This window comes from Stegodyphus dumicola, chromosome X1 (genome assembly GCF_044657685.1).
Source record: "Stegodyphus dumicola isolate Sdum_Otavi_A_Nest chromosome X1, ASM4465768v1".
NCBI lineage: Eukaryota > Metazoa > Arthropoda > Arachnida > Araneae > Eresidae > Stegodyphus > Stegodyphus dumicola.
Window position 1 is genome coordinate 244,229,782 of NC_140780.1, and position 20,667 is coordinate 244,250,448.

The window sequence follows — 20,667 nt, forward strand, 5'->3', positions numbered from 1 at the left end:
ATCGTTTTAAAATAAAAACACGACGTCCAAAATCTGATTCCATAATCTGGAAATGACATTTTGGGAAATTCGTAACGCTTCCGCAACAATGGATTGCATTTGTCTCTCCTGTAAACGACTAATGGCCTTCCTGGCTACCAATTCAACTAAGTCATCTTGCTGAGACATCGTATATTCACTGCTACGAAGCACTCAACACATGTGAATTGTTTTTAATCTTCTATTACAAAAGGAATACTGCAGGTCGCTTTTTACTCCTTATCTAAAACGCATAGTTTTCGACGTCACAGACTAAATTTGCATATTCCAAACTTTGTAAACGTTATAATTTTCCTTTATAATCTCTTCTATTTTCTTTTGTTCAAAAAGGTTATCGATTATATGGTCATTTCATACCGAACCCACAATATCCCCTAATTGTTTTGAGCAGTGAATGTGACTATATGACGTTACTCCGCAGTAGAAAAGAAACGGAACCTAAGACTACTACAGAATATAGAGAAAATGTTTTTCCAAACCTAAGAGTCGCACTTCAAATACTACTTACTATTTCATTATCAAATGCTAGCTATGAACGTTCGTTCAGCAAATTAAAAGAAATTTTCACATATTTATAATCAACGATGGAACAAGATCCTTTAAGTCATCTAGCATTTTTAAGTGAGGAAAGAGAAAAATTTGAAAGGATCGACTTTGATGAAGTAAATGATAAATTTGCTTCATCCAAGGTAAGAAAAATGTATACAAAATAATTAATTTTATTCATGTATTATATTAATATTAATAAATATAAGAGTCCGATCAAGTCGAGGTGCACGTGATTGAAGCGAGATGAGGACAAATTAAAATTTTTAAGTTGGCTGGTGGTGTGTCTGACAACTTTAGATCTTTGGCACTCCAAGCACGAACGTGTCCGGTTGGCTATGTCCTTTTGCATGCTAGGCCATACAAAATGTTGAGATATCAGTTTCCTCGAAACCTTGATGCCAGGATGTGGCAGACGACATAACTGACTAAAAATGGCATGGCGAAATCCGGAGAGAGCATAAGGTCGAAATCTTGAATCCTGAACATCACAATAAAGTGATTTTCCAGGTGACAGCTGCATGGGTTGCAAGTTGAGATTGGTGGAAGATTTTCTTTTCAAGAGGGTTTGTAGATCTGAATCCCGGTGTTGTTCATCCGCAAGGGCAGCAAAGTTTATTGGCGAAGGAACGGCTAGTTCTTCAATACGAGACAAGATGTCTGTACAATACTCTGCGAACCCGCAATATAACGGATATCTGTTGAAAATTGCCCTGTGAAGTCTAGGTGTCTCATTTGACGAGGAGAAGCTTTATCCGAACGCTGTTGAAAAGCATAGGTTAAGGTTCTGTGAACTGTGAAGATCATACTAGCATATGTCTCTCTAGCATATGCCGAAAATATTTGACAACTTCATAAATTTCTAATAATTCGCGATCGTAAGTGCTATATCTGGTTTGTGCTGGTGAGAGTTTTTTAGAAAATGATGATGATATGATAAGTAGTTTCCATAATTCTTGATCTTTCTGTTTTAAAACTGCTCCTATACCTGCTGTTGATGCGTCAACGTGTAGAGATATTAGTTTATTTTTTGGAAGCAGAAGAGATGAAAAATATGCAACGCCTCCGCCGGGAATCGAACCGCGGACCTCTGGAGTACTGGCCCAGCCTGCAGAACCACTACACCACGAAGGCACGCTAGGAAAGCGGGAGAAATACATTATATGCTCCCCTTTTTAAAGGCCGCCCCAGTCCAGGATTTAGAGACCCAGTCGCTAAATCCTGGGTGTGGAGAATCCTCATTCCACACCCCTTTTACTTCGGGCGCCACTGTACAGACATTAGGATATTTGGAAGCAAGAGAGATTGAAAAATTAGCAACCGCCTTCACCGGGAATCCAACCGCGGACCTCTGGAGTACCGGCCCAGAGTGCAGATCCACTACACCACAAGGCACGCTAGGAAAACGGGTGAAATACCTTATAAACGTAGAGTGATAATGGTTTAAATGCGGAAGGATATTGCAAATTTGTTGCCGAAATTAAATCATTTTTGGATTTTCGGAACGCTTCGTGAGATTCTGTGGTCCAGGTTATAACACGTTTATCATTTTGCTTGATTCCAACAAAAAAAGAATTTAGAGGTGTTTGTATGGTTGCTGCCTGAGGTAAGAAACGTCGATAAAAATTGAGCATAGCAAGAAATCATCTTAAGTCCTTCACTGTGTAGATGGTTTGGGCATATCGCGGATAGCGGTGACTCTATCTGGAAGGGGTTGAACGCCATCAGAGGAAATTTCATGACCAAGAAAGGATACACTTGGTTGGCCGAAAACGCATTTGGAAACATTTAAGACTGACACTGTACCTTTGAAAACGTTAAAAAAAGTGTTCTCAAATGTGATAGGTGTTCTTGTTCTGAAGAGGAGGCGATTAAGACGTCATCAAAATAAGGTACACAAAAGTCGAGGCCGTTTAACACCTGATTCATGAAGCGTAGGAACGTTTGAGCAGCATTGCATAAGCCGAAAGTCATGACCGGAAACTCAAATAGTCCAAAAGGCGTAATAACCGCAGTTTTTGGAATATCAACTCAGTTAACGGGCACTTGGTGATACGCCCGCTCAAGATCAATGGTTGTAAAAATAGCTTTTCACTCTAAAACTTGCATACAATCTTGAATGTGAGGGACTGGGTAACGATCAGGAATTGTAGCTGCATTTAACCAGCGATAATCGCCACTTACCATTTCGTTTCCGAACTAGATGGAGCGGACTAGCGCATGAACTTTTTGAAGGAAGGCAAATTCCCTGTTCCATCATGTATTGAAATTCTTCTTTGGCGGCTTTAAGCTTGTACGGAGGTAAGCGTCTTGATTTAACGGCAATCGGAGGTTGGTAGTTTCAATATAATGTAATACTTCGTGCTTGGGTTTGGAAATACCCATAACTGGGTGCGTGTTTGTAGGGAATTCTCTGAGAAGTTGATGCCATGGGGAGTTACCCGAAATCAGTTTAATGCTCAAATCTTGACTATTGCGAATTACTTCCGGATAAGTTAAGTTGGTTGTGGAATCTATCAAACGGCGATTCTTAAGATCGACAAGCAAAGAAAATTTTTGAAAAAAGTCAGCGCCATTAATAGGGCATGAAACAGTAGCAATAATGAATGGCCATTGGAAGTTGCGGTGCAATCCTGAATCAACAGATATCAGGCGTTCACCAAAAGTTTGAATAGGAGTTCCATTTGCTACATAAAGTTGTAACTTGGTAAGGCGCTTTTGTTCGTGAAAATGTGGTGGAACGACAGAGACATCAGCCCCAGTGTCTACAAGAAACCTTAAGCCCGCTTTCGATGACAAAAAGGCGTGCAAAATTCCAGCCGCTGTCGTTCCCAGCTTCGAGCAACGGCCCTTCTCGTTTCCCTGGTTGACACGGTGGGTGGCATTTGTTTGCCTTGTTTCCAAATTTGCGGTGGTAAAAACCGGAGGAGGACTTTTATAACGTTTCCTCAGTTGGCTACGGCGTGTATTTCGACCACGTGATGTGGAACGGTTGCGCTGAAAAGGTTCAGCTTGGATGACTACTAACTGAGCAACCTGTTTAGACAAATCATTAATATAAGCTTGTAACGCCACAATACCTGGACCAGGAGCCTGCACTGCGTGTATTTGCGCTGGAATGGCCAGCTCGTGAATTTTATCAGCGATTTCGGGAAGATTTTTAAGTGGCTCGCTACTGGCCGCTAAAAAGGTTTGCATGTTAGATGGGAGTCTATTCATCCATAATATTTTAAGAATGTTATCCGTTAGGTTACCGGCGGCTAAGTCTGACATTTTAGACAGCAAGTGAGAAGGCCTCATATCACCCAACCGTAAATCGTGTAACAGCTGCTCGATTTTAACTGTCTCGGATTCTTCATAAACAGAAATTAATTTTTTTTTAAAAAATTTGTATTTGTCCGTCGCCGGTGGATTCAAAATTATTTCACGAGCTGATTGCAGTACCTCTGATTCTAACGCGGTGATCGCTGTATAAAATTGAGTTTCGTCGGCAGTAATGTGACTCAACTGCGCATCCAATTGAATGAACCATAACGATGGGCCTCAGCGAGAATAAAGGCGGTGTGTTACGTAATGCCGTCAATAAACTTCGGAAGATATCCACGAGACAGTTTTATGAATAACTTTGTTGAATGAACACGAGACTTTTAATGTTTTAATGACGCGAGTTTTATGTATCCTTTTTTTTTTTTTTTTGTGGATGGCATCAGTTTTCGGCGTTGCCATGCACGTTCTAATCCATGTTTGCTTAGTGATAGAAGTGTTCTATGAATTTAATGTTGATATGGACCTGAATTGAGTTATATATTGTATTTGTGTTCTGTTTATTGAATAATATCCTAGTTCCTGCTTTACTGTGAAACTGTGAAAATGCTGATGTCGAGTATTAATAAAAGAGTTTATTCGTCAGGAAGCATGTGCAGAATTCAAGTAGATAAGATTTATTTCTTTTTCTATAAATATTGAAATTGTAAACATATATTCTAATAGTAGACTCACTGTGTCTAATTATTATTAAGGTTTATATACGTATATATTAAGAACCTGTGAAAAACAACCGTTGACGGGTAGTCTCGGCGTAGTTCTGATAATTTTTTGATAAATAGTTTCCGTTACAAGTGGCGTCCACGACAGGACGCAGTGAGGTTTTTGTTAGAATTATTTTGTTGAATTGTATTTTGTGAAGTAAAGCTGGTTTCATTCATCGTTTTATTATGAATCCTTTAACTGCAAAACGCGAAGGATTGCGTTCTTCCTTTACCAAGACTGTTAATGTTTTGAAAAATGAAATTGGTAAGGATGATTTTTCAGCAGGTATAATTAAAGATAAATTTACAAAGTTGCAAATGTTACAGAAAGATATTGAGGAACTTAACGAGAAGATTTTGAATTTTATAATTTCGACTGATGTAACGCCTGAAAAAGTTAACGATGAAATGGAAAGTTGGGATATTTATAAGGATGAATTTATTACCATTTCTCGTTTAGTTAGTGAGAAATTAGGTGCCTTAGGACAGATAAATTTAGAAACTAGGTCGCAAGGTAGTGTTTCTAGTAATTCACCTCGTAATACTAGATCGTTAAAGCTCCCGAAAATAGAGCTTAAGAAGTTCGATGGAGAATTATTGAACTGGCTTCCGTTTTGGTCTCAGTTCGGAAAAATACACGAGGACCCTGATTTGCACGAAAGTGACAAATTTCAGTATCTTGTGCAAAGCATGAAACAAGGGACGCGCGCTAGAGACTTTATTGACAGTTACCCAATGTCTGCGAAAAATTATTCAAAAGCTATTAGTGTTCTTAAGGAACGTTTTGGGAATCATGATTTATTAATTGAGGTATACGTGAGAGAGCTTGTAAAGTTGATTGTAACGAATGTTAAGACAGGCAGTAGTGAAAAATTACCATTGCCGCAATTATTTGATAAGATTGAAGCACAACTAAGAGCTCTCGAATCCTTAGATATTAAAACGGAAAGCAATGCTTGTTGGTTATATCCCATGGTAGAATCATGCCTCTCGGAGGAAGTCCACAGAGCCTGGCTAAGAAGTCCGCTTTTTGGAGAAGTAAAGGAAAGTCAGAATATTTCTGGCCTAACTAATTTGATGAAATTTTTAAGATGCGAAGTGGAAGGGGAGGAAAGACTTAAGTTAGCGCGGAGTGGATTTGGAATTTTTGAGCAAAAAGACAAGTATTGTAATAAATCGAAAAGGGAATTAAAAAACAAATTTAAATCTAAACAGTTAACGAGTGTCTCTACGGTGGCAGGTTTCCTTACAACGAAAGATAATAACTGTATTTTTTGCGATAAACTACATGATAGTAAGGACTGTTACGAAGCACGCTCTCTGTCATTAGATGAGAAAAAGAATAAAATTAGGCTTAAGAGGTGTTCCCTAAAGTGCCTTTCGCCTGGACATGTTGCTAAGTCGTGTGAACAGTTTGCACGTTGCTATGTGTGTGGTAAGGCTGATACAGTTTCTCTCTGCCCAGATCTGCAGACACAGAAAACGCAGGAAAAGGTAACAGAGCCAGACACTTTTCAGGCAACTACAGCGGGACAGATGTGTCCCACGGAGGTAGCTCTCATGACAATTAAAGTCAATGTGTTAGGAAATTCAGGCACGAGAGAAGTACGAGCGCTTCTCGATTGCGAATCACAAAAATCGTACATTTTGAAGTCTACAGTACAGGAATTAGGACTAACTCCCATCGCCGAGGAAACTGTAGCTCGCACGCTTTTTGGAGGGGTTAAAATTGAACCGAATGTACATAAAAAGTATCGGATCAAGCTACGCTCTCTAAATCCGTATATGAGGAAAGAAATGGAATTTTTATTTTTGGATCAGGAAGCTATATGGGGAAATATAGCACGCGTACCTAAGGGCCCTATTTTAAAAGAGCTTAAGTGTAAAAGGATATGGCTTTCAGACATAGGAACAGGTTGCCCGAAGATAGAGAAGCTAATCGGCAGTGACATTTACGATTCAATTCTTACAGGGAAAGTAAAACAGCTTGATGGAGGTTTGACTGCAATTGACACTACATTAGGATGGACTGTTTGTGGTCCACTTAAGGAGCATTCCGAACCACAAAGTAGTGGTATATCTATTCTGAATGTAAGTCTGACGTTTCGGGACCTAAACGTATCCGATCTTTGGAACTTAGAGACAATAGGAATTTCAGATTCCAGCAGTAATTCTACAAAGAACGCGGAAGAAGATATTGCTTGGGAACAATTTTTAGGCTCCTTGGGTAAAAATGAAGAGGGAAGATACTGTGTTGGTCTACCCTGGTTAGAACATAATATAAATTTACCATCCAACCGGGATATTGCGGAAAAAAGGCTTCTCAACACAACACAAAGACTTAAATCTTTGAATATATTTGAAGAGTATGATTAGGTTTTTAGGGAATGGCTTGCTGAAGGCGTGATAGAGGAAGTTTCGCTGTGCGATCTTAAGTCTAAAGGACATTATCTGCCGCATCATCCTGTTATTAAACCGGATAGTCTTATCACAAAGGTACGGCCGGTATTTGACGCATCATGTAAATCTAAACGAGCACCTTCTCTTAATGATTGTTTGGTAAAGGGACCGAATTTGATCGAAGAAATACCTGCCTTATTATTAAGATTCAGAGAGAAACGCATAGGAGTTATGGCTGATATAAGACGCGCATTCTTACAAATTGAGCTTAGAAAAGAGGATAGAGATTTTTTAAGATTCCTTTGGTGGAAAAAGGATGGTCTCATAAAGGTGTATCGTCACACAAGGGTAGTTTTTGGTGTTAGATCCAGCCCGTATCTTTTAGGTGCTGTCATTTCTGTCCATTTGTCTCGAGTGTCTTCGAAGCAAAATCACGTAGCAGAAAAGCTTCGAAATTCTTTTTATGTCGATAATTGTGTCACGTCTCTTGACACAGTGGAAGAGTTGAAGGATTTTATGGATAAATCAATTGACATTTTGGCAGAAGCTAAGATGGACCTACGGATGTGGACATTCGGTCCTATAAACGACGTTAATAAAATTTCGAGGAATGATAATTCAGAATCTCTTTCTAAGAATCAGATTTCAGTCTTGGGTATTCTATGGGATAGAACGGATGATAGCCTTTCTGTTCATATTAAGCCTGTGCGAAATCTAGACAACCTGTCAAAAAGAGAGATTTTGTCATTAACACAGGGGATTTTCGATCCGCTAGGGTTCTTAGCTCCTGTATTATTACCGGCTAAGTTGTTGATTCAAGAAGTTTGGTCTATTAAAGCAGATTGGGATTCTCCACTGTCAGAAGAGGTCAAACAAAAATTTTTGAAATGGTACTGTGAATTACAGATCTTATCAGATTTGAAAATATCCCGCAGAACAGGATATGGAAACAAACAAACTTGGACTTTGCATGTTTTTTGTCACTCGAGCCAGAAAGCTTACGCGACCGTAATTTTCTTACGCTGCGAAAACAATGGTGACACATGTGTAAATTTTCTGATCGCAAAATCTCGTGTTGCACCTTTAAAAAAGATGACAATACCACGTCTTGAACTTTTAGCTTGTGTTTTAGGAGTACGTCTAGCGAAGTATGTTGTAGAGTCATTATCCTTAGACGAAATTGAAAAACATTACTGGTCTGATTCCACCACAGCTCTGTCATGGATCAAGCGCAATGATCAATGGGGAACTTTTGTAGGAAATCGTGTCAAAGAGATTTGTGCACTTTCAGAGGAAAATCAGTGGTCTTACGTGCCAAGCCAGTTAAATCCAGCTGATATACCATCTCGTGGTTGTACCCCTCATCAAATTCTAAAGAATTCATGGTGGGAGGGTCCTAACTGGTTAAAGAATCCGAAGGATAGTTAGCCACGCCTTGAAATAAACCCAATGAGGCATTAATTTCTTCCGAAATCAGAAAGAAAACTGTAGTATTAAACGTTAGCGTGAGTACTGATACATCTAAGTGGTATGAAAAATATTCTAAATTTTCAGCAATTGTAAGAATTTTAGCATGGGTTCTAAGATTTATTAGACGCTGTCAGGCAAAATCTGTAAATAGAGCAAAATTCTTGTCTGCAGCCGAGTTAAAAGATTCAAAAAACACTTTGAGTCTACTAGTTCAACGTGAAAGTTTTTCTCAGACTGGAGATGTAATAAATGGTCTTTCAGTCGTCAGAGATGAAATAGGACTGATAAGAGTGAAAACAAAGATTCTCGCAAGAGATGATGAATTTGGATTTAAATATCCAATTCTACTTCCGTCAAAGCATCATATTGTGCAAAGTCTAGTGCTCGAATACCATAAAAAGAATTCTCATGCCGGTGTTCAAATGCTCATGTCAATGATTAGAGAAGAATATTGGATTATTTCAGCTAGACAAACAATTAAATCAATAATCAAGAAATGCATTACCTGCAAGAGATTCACAACAAAGTCACCTTCAACCATACCTATTCATTTGCCTTTAGACAGAGTACGGGACGCTCGAACTTTCGAAGTCACCGGAATTGACTTGTGTGGTCCCCTTATTCTTAGGAAAAGAACTAAAGCCTGGGTGGTGCTGTTTACATGTGCAGTCTACAGAGCAATACATTTGGAGATTGTGACATCCTTAAGTGCTGATTGCTGTGCACTCGCGTTGAGAAGATTCATCGCTCGACGAGGCCGTCTGACATTTATCTATAGTGACAACGGCACGAACTTTATCTGTGTCTCTGGTGCATTGAAACAAATTGAGTGGCAAAAGATAGCTGCTCTTGAAACTCTAAATCCAATTAACTGGAAATTCATTCCCCCAACCGCAGCATGGTGGGGCGGTTGGTGGGAGAGACTAAATCGCATAGTGAAAAATCTACTTGTTCGAGTTCTTGGTAAGTCGTCGGTTACGTATGAGGAACTGCTCACAGTTCTTTGCGACGCAGAAGCCACCGTTAACAACCGCCCGTTACCATACATCTCCAACGATGCAGATGAGTTGAGGCCTCTAACACCATCCAACTTTCTCCAAGATGTAAAAGAGATTGGAACGGCTGATCATGATCATTTGGATAGGAACAAACTGGTAAAGAGAGAATGTTATTGCCAAGAACTGCGTGAACAATTCAGGCGACGTTTCCGGAAAGAATACATAAAAACTCCACTTGGTCATCTCGTTCGTCCAGTCCAAAAAATTTGCCCTCTAGAAGTTAATTCTTCTGGGGATCCCATTATACCAGATCAACATACTACTAATGACCTACCAGCAACATCACAGAATGACATTCCAATTCAGCAGGATGTTACGTAATGCCGTCAATAAACTTCGGAAGATATCCACGAGACAGTTTTATGAATAACTTTGTTGAATGAACACGAGACTTTTAATGTTTTAATGACGCGAGTTTTATGTATCCTTTTTTTTTTTTTTGTGGATGGCATCAGTTTTCGGCGTTGCCATGCACGTTCTAATCCATGTTTGCTTAGTGATAGAAGTGTTCTATGAATTTAATGTTGATATGGACCTGAATTGAGTTATATATTGTATTTGTGTTCTGTTTATTGAATAATATCCTAGTTCCTGCTTTACTGTGAAACTGTGAAAATGCTGATGTCGAGTATTAATAAAAGAGTTTATTCGTCAGGAAGCATGTGCAGAATTCAAGTAGATAAGATTTATTTCTTTTTCTATAAATATTGAAATTGTAAACATATATTCTAATAGTAGACTCACTGTGTCTAATTATTATTAAGGTTTATATACGTATATATTAAGAACCTGTGCAGAACAACCGTTGACGGGTAGTCTCGGCGTAGTTCTGATATTTTTTGATAATATTTTCGTTACACGGTGGCTTAACTGCCACTCGCTGCAATTGCGAAGCAGCATCGTTGTCAAATACTTTAGATCAATGAAATATGCACAATAATATGTGTGTATGTGTAATTATGGCAAAGCCTCGAGGGCTATCTGCCTAAAGGGAGGGATGCCTTCGTGGAGGACTTTCTAAGGGAAACTGGCTCGTATACTCGTTACACATGGGGAAAACCACGAAAACGCCCATGCAGCCAGCCTGTTCGCGGGATTTGAACCTCGGACCGAACTACCAGTGTTCAGCGACTTTACCGCTCAGCCGCTGGTGGGCTGCACAATAATAATATGTATAGAAAAATAATCAATATGTATATAGTGACACAGTTTCTTGGTACTTGAAATCAGAAAAATTGGAGGCTCAAATGCAGCAGACGATACATATATCCGCTGAAATTATGACAGAAATATGTTGATTAATCGGAATGCGGCACAACGCTTGAAATGACAGGTAAAATGTCTTACTTGCATCTCATCACACTGGATAACTTACCGCTGCTCAGAATTTAGACATATAAACTCCGTATTCGTGCAACATTGAAGGTTGCTATTCGTAATAAATACGTGTCACCAATTATGGTAGAACAATTTTGGAGACAGATCGTTAAATAATTATAACAGTTGAATGGAATAAATATTATTTTTGTTTTGGGTTGCTATGGGTTACCAGACTGGCAGAGTTGAGTTGTAGTAGGCAAGTTGCCACATATCTATTTATCTATAATGTATCTTAAACTTTTAATTGTTTAAAACTGTGCTTTTTAAAAACACTTATATGTAAAATAAATAACGCCTTTTTAACTAATATCATTGTATGTCTGATTTTTCCGCCGACACAGATGCATTTCCGAATCCAAGGCTAGTGTAGTGCAGTTAGGTAGTGACTATTCTTAATATATTTTTGAGTATTTTATGGCAGATTCAGCATTTTATTATTATTTGCATTATTTTCTTATAACGAATATATTCTGTACATTATATTACTGAAATGTTTTTGTGGGGGGGGGCGCCAAAAAGGTATTTTGCCCCAGGCGCCAGATATACTTGCTACGCCACTGACTTTGCAAGAGGCACAATGCTCCAAATATTGTGAACACATGCAGCATGTGAATGAATAGATGAGCAACTTCGTCAGCTCGTTTTGTTTTCTTAATTGAATAAATTTCGTTAAGCCGTCTGGATAAACCACAATAAACTTAATGGCGAGCTTGTGGATCAGTCGAAATTGTCGAATTCGAAGTGTTTGTTGGCGGCTCAAAAAATGCAGGCACCTTTATTTAAAATAAGCATTCAACTGATTTTGTCTACCTGTTACCAACAGGCAAAACCCAGACTCTTGCACTTGCAACAGTTATCATACTTTTGCGCAATAATATGGCCACTGATGCGGGAAAACATAACGCACGTGTAATGGCAAATCTCAAACTGAACATGTCGATAATTATTACATTTACCGTTGATTGTTGGAAATTTTTAATAACAACAAGTTAATGTGATAAATTCTATTAAATTATTTATTTAACCATTTTATTGTGTCTTTATTAATATTATTTCAGTTATTATTAATAAAATTACCAGTTGTTATTAATAAAAACGGTTTGATCTCTTTGTTCGTAACACACACATATCATTATTTTGCTTGAAACATTTCAGTATGTTCAAGATTTGGAATTGATTTCTTCTACTATCCTGGCATTTCTGTTTGATGAGATTGTATAGATACTGAAGGAATGTGAAATATTTATATTAAGAATACAACTGTTTGCTTCAATTTCCCTTTTATCATGTCTTAAGATTTATTTTTACATTTTAGGTAATCCAACCAAACCAACCATACTTTTATTTGGAAGTTCGAGTTGACAAGATACCTATCTTTAAGGCTGTGAGTAAAGAACGAATTCCTGTAAAGTTTCCGAGGTATGCCAAAGAAATTTTTCTATTTGTAGAATTTATTTATTTAAAAACGTTTTATATTACTGCTTAGTATGGTGTTTCACAAAAGCTACACTCAAAAGCTGTGCGAGGTCCGCGTTATGGGTAGGGAGGGGGAACATCTCCCATCCACACTACTGGAACAGCACTTGTGTTCATGCGACTGTGTATGGGCGTGCTTTGTCGTGAACCGAAGAAATGTTTGAGGAAAGGTCAACCTGCCTCGTCTCGTCTTCTGAGTCGCCCGTTAAGGCGTTTTAAAAAGTTGGTGATATGCTTTTCCTGTAATAATCGTACTAGGGTACATAAGTTCTGTCAGCAACTACTACGAGTATTTATAATCCCAACAGTTAATCCAAATATAATTCAAAAGTAGCAATAAGCGTCTAATTCAGTAATGTTCATTATAGCTTTTCGAGTTTTCTTTCGTCTACATCCACGCTTTCGATTTTTCCTTTGTCTGCATTATATTAAAGTGAACCTGTCTTTTGTTTCTTGTTATGATTTTATCACGAAAAGTGATTTCATCTGTATTGTAACATTCCGCTGCGTACGTTTGCACAATAGTGAACCACTAAAAGCAGACGCATGCATAATGACAAATCTCGAACTAAACGTGTTGAAAATTATTACATTTACCTTTCATTGTTGCAAATCATTATTAACAAATTTATTCTAATAAATTATTTATTTATTAGAATACATTCATTTCTTTTTATTATGATTAATCATTACCACTTGTTATTAATAAGAACCGATTAATCGCATATTTCACAACGTATTTTTGCGAATTTTAGATATATGTAAATAAATTTAGTGACATTGTATGTAAAACTTTAGTATCTCTTGTATAATGTAGCGTAAAACCCTCAAGACAGTGAGGGGCAAATCCACTTAATATTGAGATAAATAGCTATCTGGCTATGGAGAGATAGCACGCACCTAGCGATGGTTTTGCCGACTAATTTTTGTCAACAAGTTTGGCGATAATTCCCCAAAAGTCGTCAATCTTGGTGACCATTTGGCGACATTTTTGTCAGACGCCTGTGCAACTATAACTTGTCCTATCACTATATAACTGTAACCATATCTGACCCTAGTAACTGTAACTGTGGATGCCTTTTGGAAATTTATCGGTGGCTGGGGGAAAAACTGTATAAGACTGAACAAAGCATTGGTTCTCAGTTTTAATTCAGAGTATTTAGAAATCATTCTGTGAGCTTATACACTGAGACTTTGTAAATTATGTTGTGTTTAACATTCTTAGTAGTTTGAAGTGTAACTACTGTTTGTGTTCTGACATGCTGAGAAGAGCTGTAGTAGTACTTTTGTGAAATATTCCAGAACTTCAAAATGTTTTTTTTGGGGGGGGGAATAAATATTATGAAATTATCATCGGTTTTGTGTGCAATTAAATCCATTACAAAACTGTACTCACGTAACAATATATGGCATATATAAATCATTATTTTGCTTGAAAATTTTCGATATGCTCAACATTTCGGATTGATTTCTTTTGTAGTCCTGTCATTCCTTTTAATGACTTCGTACAGAATATTATGCTACGGCAAATTTATAAAGCTCCTTCGTTTGTTACGAACGATGATATTCATAATGCAGCCAAAATTCTCCCTACGAAACGCCGTACTCCACAGCCTCCCTGTTTCTCATCCGGGAATTGCATCGTCAAAAAAGAGACCCAGAGCTATTCTAAAGAACGCATATAATGCGCTTCCTTTTCCTAAAAGGCGTTGCTATGGAGACGAGGCGCCTCGAAGGTTTCAATACACTTGTTCGCTTCCCTCCACCGCCTGAGTGAATTCGCTGATCTTTCAGCTTCCCTCAGGCAAAGAATCTTCTTTGCCTCAGGGTCACTCTCTCTTTGTCCCGTAATCGGGCAATCTTATTTCTTTCAACCGTAAGCGGTTGTTAACTGACTTTAAGCACGCTTTTGTTCTTAAAAGAGTTCTAGTGCATTGATTATTATTTTTATTTAATTTTAACTTAATCTCACTGTGAGAATTAATACTATTTTTGATTAGTTGACATAATACTTAAAGCTAAAGTAATCACTTTGTATTTATAAAAGTTTCTCCTCAGAGGCATTGCTGGCCGTGTCTCTTTAAATCAAACTCGCCTAACGAGTTCCCGCTCCTCCTTCCCTCCCAGACCCGAAGCACTTGTGACATGAAATTTTTCGTGAGTGTTTCCGCTCTCGTGTTGTTAACACCACATGATCATTGATCAAGGAAACGTCGATGCTTGTCAAAATTCCTGATCCAACCCCCTCAAAATTGATTCTGGCCCTTTTTCGACACAAAAAAAATTACTAAATTAAGTCCTTCAGTGTTTTTACTTTTTTTCACTGTGGAAGGCAGTTACTCTTTTGTTAAATTTAACATTTGGTACTAAATTTTACCTCTTTGCGGAACCCTCTTTTTGGCGATAAAAATAATTCTTTGATGATGTGTGGGATAAAAGCAATAAGCCTAAGTGCCTCGTAATAGAACCTGTCCATGGTCCTTGGAATCATGGAGGCATGTATCTGATAACATGAACTGTGCAGATGTGTTATCTCGGGGTCTCTGGTAAGCACTTGCTTAGCAGAGTAAAAAGTGGAGTGGTATAAGGGAACTCTCTGGCTAAGAGAAAGCCGTGAATTTTGGCCTACCAATATTTTGTCTGTTAGCCGAACGAAGCTGACTTGGAAAAAATGACGGTAAAACTCAGTTATTTTAACTTTTCAGAGGATACCACTCCTAGGTATGCAGAACATTGTCATGCTGGAACTCAAATGCTTCAATCTATTTTAAGAGAAAGATTCTGGATACTGAAACAACGTAAAACTGTGTGTAATGTGTTAAAAGTTTGTGTGATATGTAAACGATATAAAGCGAAATCGATGTCTTGTGAAGTGACTCCTCTTCTTGAAGATCGGGTGGGAGATTATAGGGCTTTTGAAATTCTGGGAGTAGATTTAGCTGGCCAGTTGTTTTTGAACAATGGTAAAAAGGTTTGGATAGCACTGCTCACATGCATTGTGTACAAGGCTATCCATCATATATCTAATTTTTTTTTTTTTTTTTTTTTTTACAGGACGCTGATGGTACACCCAGAAGTACTTGAGTTACCAAGGCTCGTCATTGATTGGAGAAGATGTGGTTATACCATAATTGAAGAAGTATCATGGGTGGAACAGTTCCGAAGTGAATTTAGAAGATATGCTCCATAAAAAGAGGAGGCTTTAAATGTGCAGGATTTCACCACCATTTAAAATGTCATGTATTCACATATATGTCATGCATTCACTTCTTTTCTAACTTGGTGTTTTTGTACTTTTCTTCATTTCATTTTTAATACATAAAGTGTTTGCGCTTCATTGTCGTGAATATAAATTGTTTAGCTGTTTGTGCTTCATTGTCATCTGAATATACATTGTTTAGCTATTTGTACTTTATTGGCATCTGAATATAAATTGTTTCCAAATTACTTTAGTAGCTTGTTTTTGTTATAGTACTATAGTAATAGAGCACAAATAAAATTTATATATGCTCACTTCTAAAAGTTAAGCACGGAGAGGAAAATGCTAATTTCCGGAAGCCAATCAGAGTTGAAGAGGATGCAATTCGCTGCAGAGGTAGATGGAAGTATGCGAATATGTTAGGTAACAGCCAATCGTGCTTTCATGTCAAGAAATATGCAAAAAAGGCAGTCTTATAAGAAACCAACTTTATGAAGGGTTACAGAAGTTGATTGTAAGTGCTGATAGAATGTGTTTAAAACTTTCGTACAATTTGTTTTCAAGACATACGGGTTTCTATGACTTCCAGAAGACGAATGGAAGATTCTGAGCGCTGGCGTGCTGTGTAGCACATTGAAGCAGGACAGTCGATCACAGATGTTGCTCTTTTCTTCGGCGTTCATCATTCTGTAATTTCACGTTTATGGAAACAATTCCAAACTACACAGACAGTTGTCCGAAGGCCCGTAGCTGGTTGCTCCAGGGCTACAACCCCCACGGAAGATCGATATATTGCTATTGTAGCCAAGCGGAATCGCAGAGCGACCACCACACGTGTGACATCTATGGTTACAGCGTCCATTGGTAAAGCGATATCTGCAGCTACTGTACGCCGAAGATTACATATGAGTGGACTGTACGCCCGGGTACCTCAAGTTTGTGTTCCTCTATCCGTCCAATCACATGTCAATTGGAAAGTGTCTGACTGGGACAATGTCATGTTTACTGATGAGTCAAAATTTGCTCTGGAGCCAGATGACAAGCATATAAGAATATGGCGTGAACAACGAACACGCAATCAGTCCTAAAACATCACCGAACATCACGCATTCCGAGGCGGAAGCATTATGGTGTGGGCAGGGATTTCATTAGGATACCGCGCCCACCAGCGGCCGAGCCGTAACGTCGCTGAACACTGGTAGTTCGGTTCGAATCCCGTAAACGGGCTGGCTGCATAGTTTTCATGGTTTTTCCCATGTGTAACGTGTATACGAGCCAGTTTCCCTTAAAAAGTCCTCCACGAAGGCATCCCTCCCTTAAGGCAGTAGCCCTCGAATGCTTTGCCGTAATCTAATAAACCAAACCATTATGATACCGCACCGACCTGCACATCTTTAAACGGGGTTCTTTGACAGCTGTCCGGAATCGAGATGAAGTCCTAGAAGCCATTGTGAGATTGTACGTTGCAGCAGGCCTTACGTTTATTTTAATGGACGATAACGCACATCCCCATAGAGCTCACATCGTCGATGATTACCTGGAGAGTGAAGGGATTGCGCGTATGACGTGGCCAGCACATTCACCCGACCTTAACCACCCATTGAAAATCTTTGGGATGCTCTCGGCCGTGCTGCATCTTCCCGTCTCTCACCTCCAGCCACTCTTATTGAGCTAGAAACTGCTCTACAAGAATGGCGATTGCTTAATTCTGCGGTGGTTGACCACCTAATTGAAACCATGGTCACAAGGTGTAAACTTTGTATACAGATGAGGGGGGATCACATACCCTATTCATGTCCTTTTTTTCATTTTATGCTGTTTATTTTCACTTTATACATAAATCTGTTTGTCTCCAGTATGCCATTATCTGACAACTTACAAAAATTTAATATTGTTTTCATTTCTGTATATAATTGATTTTATTTTATGCATAAATATAGTATATGCTACTTTCCTGCCGAATTTTGTGTCAATCAAAGCAGTATTTATTGATTGTTTTGTATTTCACATCTTCGTGCTTAACTTTTCGAAGTGAGGGTATATATGCATTTTGAGTATATCATGGTGACGAAGAGGCAGTGCACCAAACTAATAAAATGTTGGTACACTTTGAAAAAAGGAGGGGATCAGTTCTAAATCTTCGCCCTAATTGCCGATCGTCAAAATTTAGCATGCATGATTCTTATCTTGAAAGGATATTTATGTTTTAACATACTTTTTTTACTCATTGTCGGATATTTTAAAGTAACATGCCAAATCCCCCTCTTCCACAGATTGATTTGACAGATATAAATAAGTCAAGCGCCAAGTTTTTTTTTGAAATCGTGCGAATAATAAAAGTTGGCTCAAATTTTGAGCTTTCAACAACAAAAGAAAAATTGCAGTGCCAATTTCTGATTTAAATTAACCCTGGACATCATTATAACATTCATTCTTCAATAAATAGTAAATACTGTAAAGAAAGCAATAGTGTTCAATCGCTGAAATTGTGCTAAAATAAAATTAAAGCTAAGTAATGTTGTTTTACGTGTACTGTACACATGCTAAAGGTCTCTTGTATTTTTTGTGTGTGCGTATTTACTGCATGTTAATAGCAAGTTTTATTTTTTGGGGGAGAGAGTAATTATGTTGAGTCTGGCTACTTTAAATATTTCTCTGACATCTGAATTACCTTTAATTCAGGTACTTAAAGAAACAGTCTCAATCCCTTTGTAATCTTTAATAAATTTCTGCAGAGCCCAGTCATAAATCGTAATACTGGTCAAGTTGTTTTGTAAACCAATAAGTGCATCATAATGGTGGTGTCACATGCCAGTTTCAGCAAATGAGTTATTTCAGAATCAAAATATAACGCACAGAACATTCTGCACAACATGTATACAGAGAATAAGGTCAGCGCCACTTCAACTAGGGTAGCAATAATGCTTATTCTAGTATAGTTACTTCTGTTTCATCGTAACAAGCGTGTGCATTGCAAGAACAATGCAACAGTATATTTAACTGTTTTACTCCACTAAGGTTAAGAGTAGTATTTGAATAGTTATTATGGAGAGATTTTATTATTTTAGGATAAAAATATTTTTTACCCATAGATAAATGGTTGAATTTGAGTAAATGGGTAGCAAACGAGCGATCTTCAAAAAGGATCTAGAAACCAGGAGAATCTAAGATGTGGGGAAAAAATATGACGAGTCAGTTCTCCGATTTGGAACAACCTCTTTACTTAATCTGCAGTAATGTTTTGGCTATGGAGCATATGAAACTATCAAAATTAAAACGGGGACTTGAATCTAGGCATCCTTTGCTTCTCAATAAAACAAAAGAATGTTTCCAATGACTGTTAAAAGAATATTTTGAGAAATTTAATGATTGTTGGCAAAAAATATTTATTCGTGTCTTACAAAGTTTTATATCTCATTTCTAAAAAATAAAAAGTCATGCACCATTGGAAAACATCTTGTAGTTCGGCTAATTACTACACAATGCAGTGGTAACACTCATTAACTAACTAAATATATTTTGTGAGGAATGTGATCTTTCTATTGTAACTTGTGACTCAACCTCAATAAGACTTTAAGCGACTTATCGCTAAATCTTGACTTTTTATTATAAACTAAAATAGATGAATAGCAGGCATACCTGGTGCTTACAAATCAGCCAACATTTATGGCGAGAACTCAAAGCATACCTCAAGATACATACACACACCCATAAAAAAAATTGAGGGAGGAATGTAGTAAACAACTAACACTAGAACATAACATTACACAACAGGAATATCTATCCTGAGCGAAATACAATGCTCCGAGGTCTTGCTCCTGAAATAAGTCATGAGTGAATTCTTCGAAATATTTATCTCCCCTTTTATCCTGATATCTATTTGTCAATGTACACATTTTGCAATTTCTGTTGGAAAGATTACAAAACAGAAGTCTCTAAAATGTAAGAGAAATTCCCCTAGACTCCGATGCAATACGGCAAGAAAATGTAGAAGTCGTTTTAGAAACAGCAAGAATAGGTATTATGAATTTTCAGCTTAAAAGTATATGTGCAATGAAAGCAAGAATTTAGAAAGTATCATTTTTTTAAACAAAGTTTTATCTGTTCTTATACATGACTTGAATGCCATGATAATAAATATTTTTGCTTGGATTACAATAAATAAAACACTATTCTGCTCGGGCAGTGCAAATAAATAAATATATTTATTTCTATTCTTTCATAATTTGGGTAGGTTTTTTTTTTTTTTTTTTTTTTTTGCCAGACTTATAATTTTATATATAAATCTTAAAATTCCACTTTTCATTCATCGGTTGTTTGTCTGAATTTTATAAAAAGGAAAGATGTCAAGTGAAGCATATCAAAACACCACCTGTAGAATATAACAGCAAAAATTATAAACAACTTTTGTTCCATTACCATTTTATTCAACTTAATATAACAGAATTATATAACACAAAAGAGTATAATTTTCTCAGTAAAAATGTATAATTTTTATTTCAAATACAGTTAGAATCTGAATGAAAATAATATAAGAATCGGTTAATTAAATATATATATATATATGCATGAATGTAAAATATACTTACAATGAATGAAGAGCATGACTATTTACAAAGAATTCTTGTGTTTTATATGGACTAGCAAAGGGAAACAAACAAAAAAAATTAAAAAGAAATAACAGATCTATCACTTTTGACATTTTAATTTATGAAACAAAATGTAAAATTGCGAATTTCCTGTTGTTTGTATACAATATTTTATAATCAGTATTTTTTATCGCTTTAGAACTAACTCTAAATTATTTATAATTCAACAGAAGTGTCTGTGCTATATGTTAAGTATTTTCTACAAATAATGCTGAATTCAACAAGCATCAAACAATGTTACTAATCACTTGGGTCAGACATTCAAATGTACTCACTAAAAGCAGCTAAATTATTGATTTCCATTGTCATTTCTTAATTATATAACATTCATGTAATATATCCAATGAAATTATATTCAGTGCGTTAAACCTGCATAAAAACACTGTCAATGTGATTCAGTAGCATACGTACACACAGATAAG

The 20,667-nt window shown here is 37.2% G+C and overlaps 2 protein-coding genes across 4 annotated transcripts in view; one reads left to right on the top strand and one right to left on the bottom strand.

The window, feature by feature from the left end:
* Positions 1-15,845, top strand: part of LOC118190719 (CWF19-like protein 1) — a 229,445-nt gene extending 213,600 nt beyond the window's left edge. For all 3 annotated transcript variants that reach the window (XM_085807349.1, XM_085807350.1, XM_085807348.1), the window contains exons 15-16: positions 12,237-12,340; positions 15,452-15,845. In XM_085807349.1, the coding sequence (XP_085663475.1) occupies positions 12,237-12,340; positions 15,452-15,587 (240 nt within the window). In that variant the 3' untranslated portion in view covers positions 15,588-15,845. The remainder of the gene's footprint in view (positions 1-12,236; positions 12,341-15,451) is intronic.
* Positions 15,846-20,001: 4,156 nt separating this feature from the next.
* The window catches only part of LOC118190718 (uncharacterized), an 83,572-nt gene continuing 82,906 nt past the window's right edge, over positions 20,002-20,667 (bottom strand). Inside the window, exon 15 of the mRNA XM_085807347.1 lies at positions 20,002-20,236. The gene's annotated coding sequence lies outside the window, so the exon portion shown is untranslated. The remainder of the gene's footprint in view (positions 20,237-20,667) is intronic.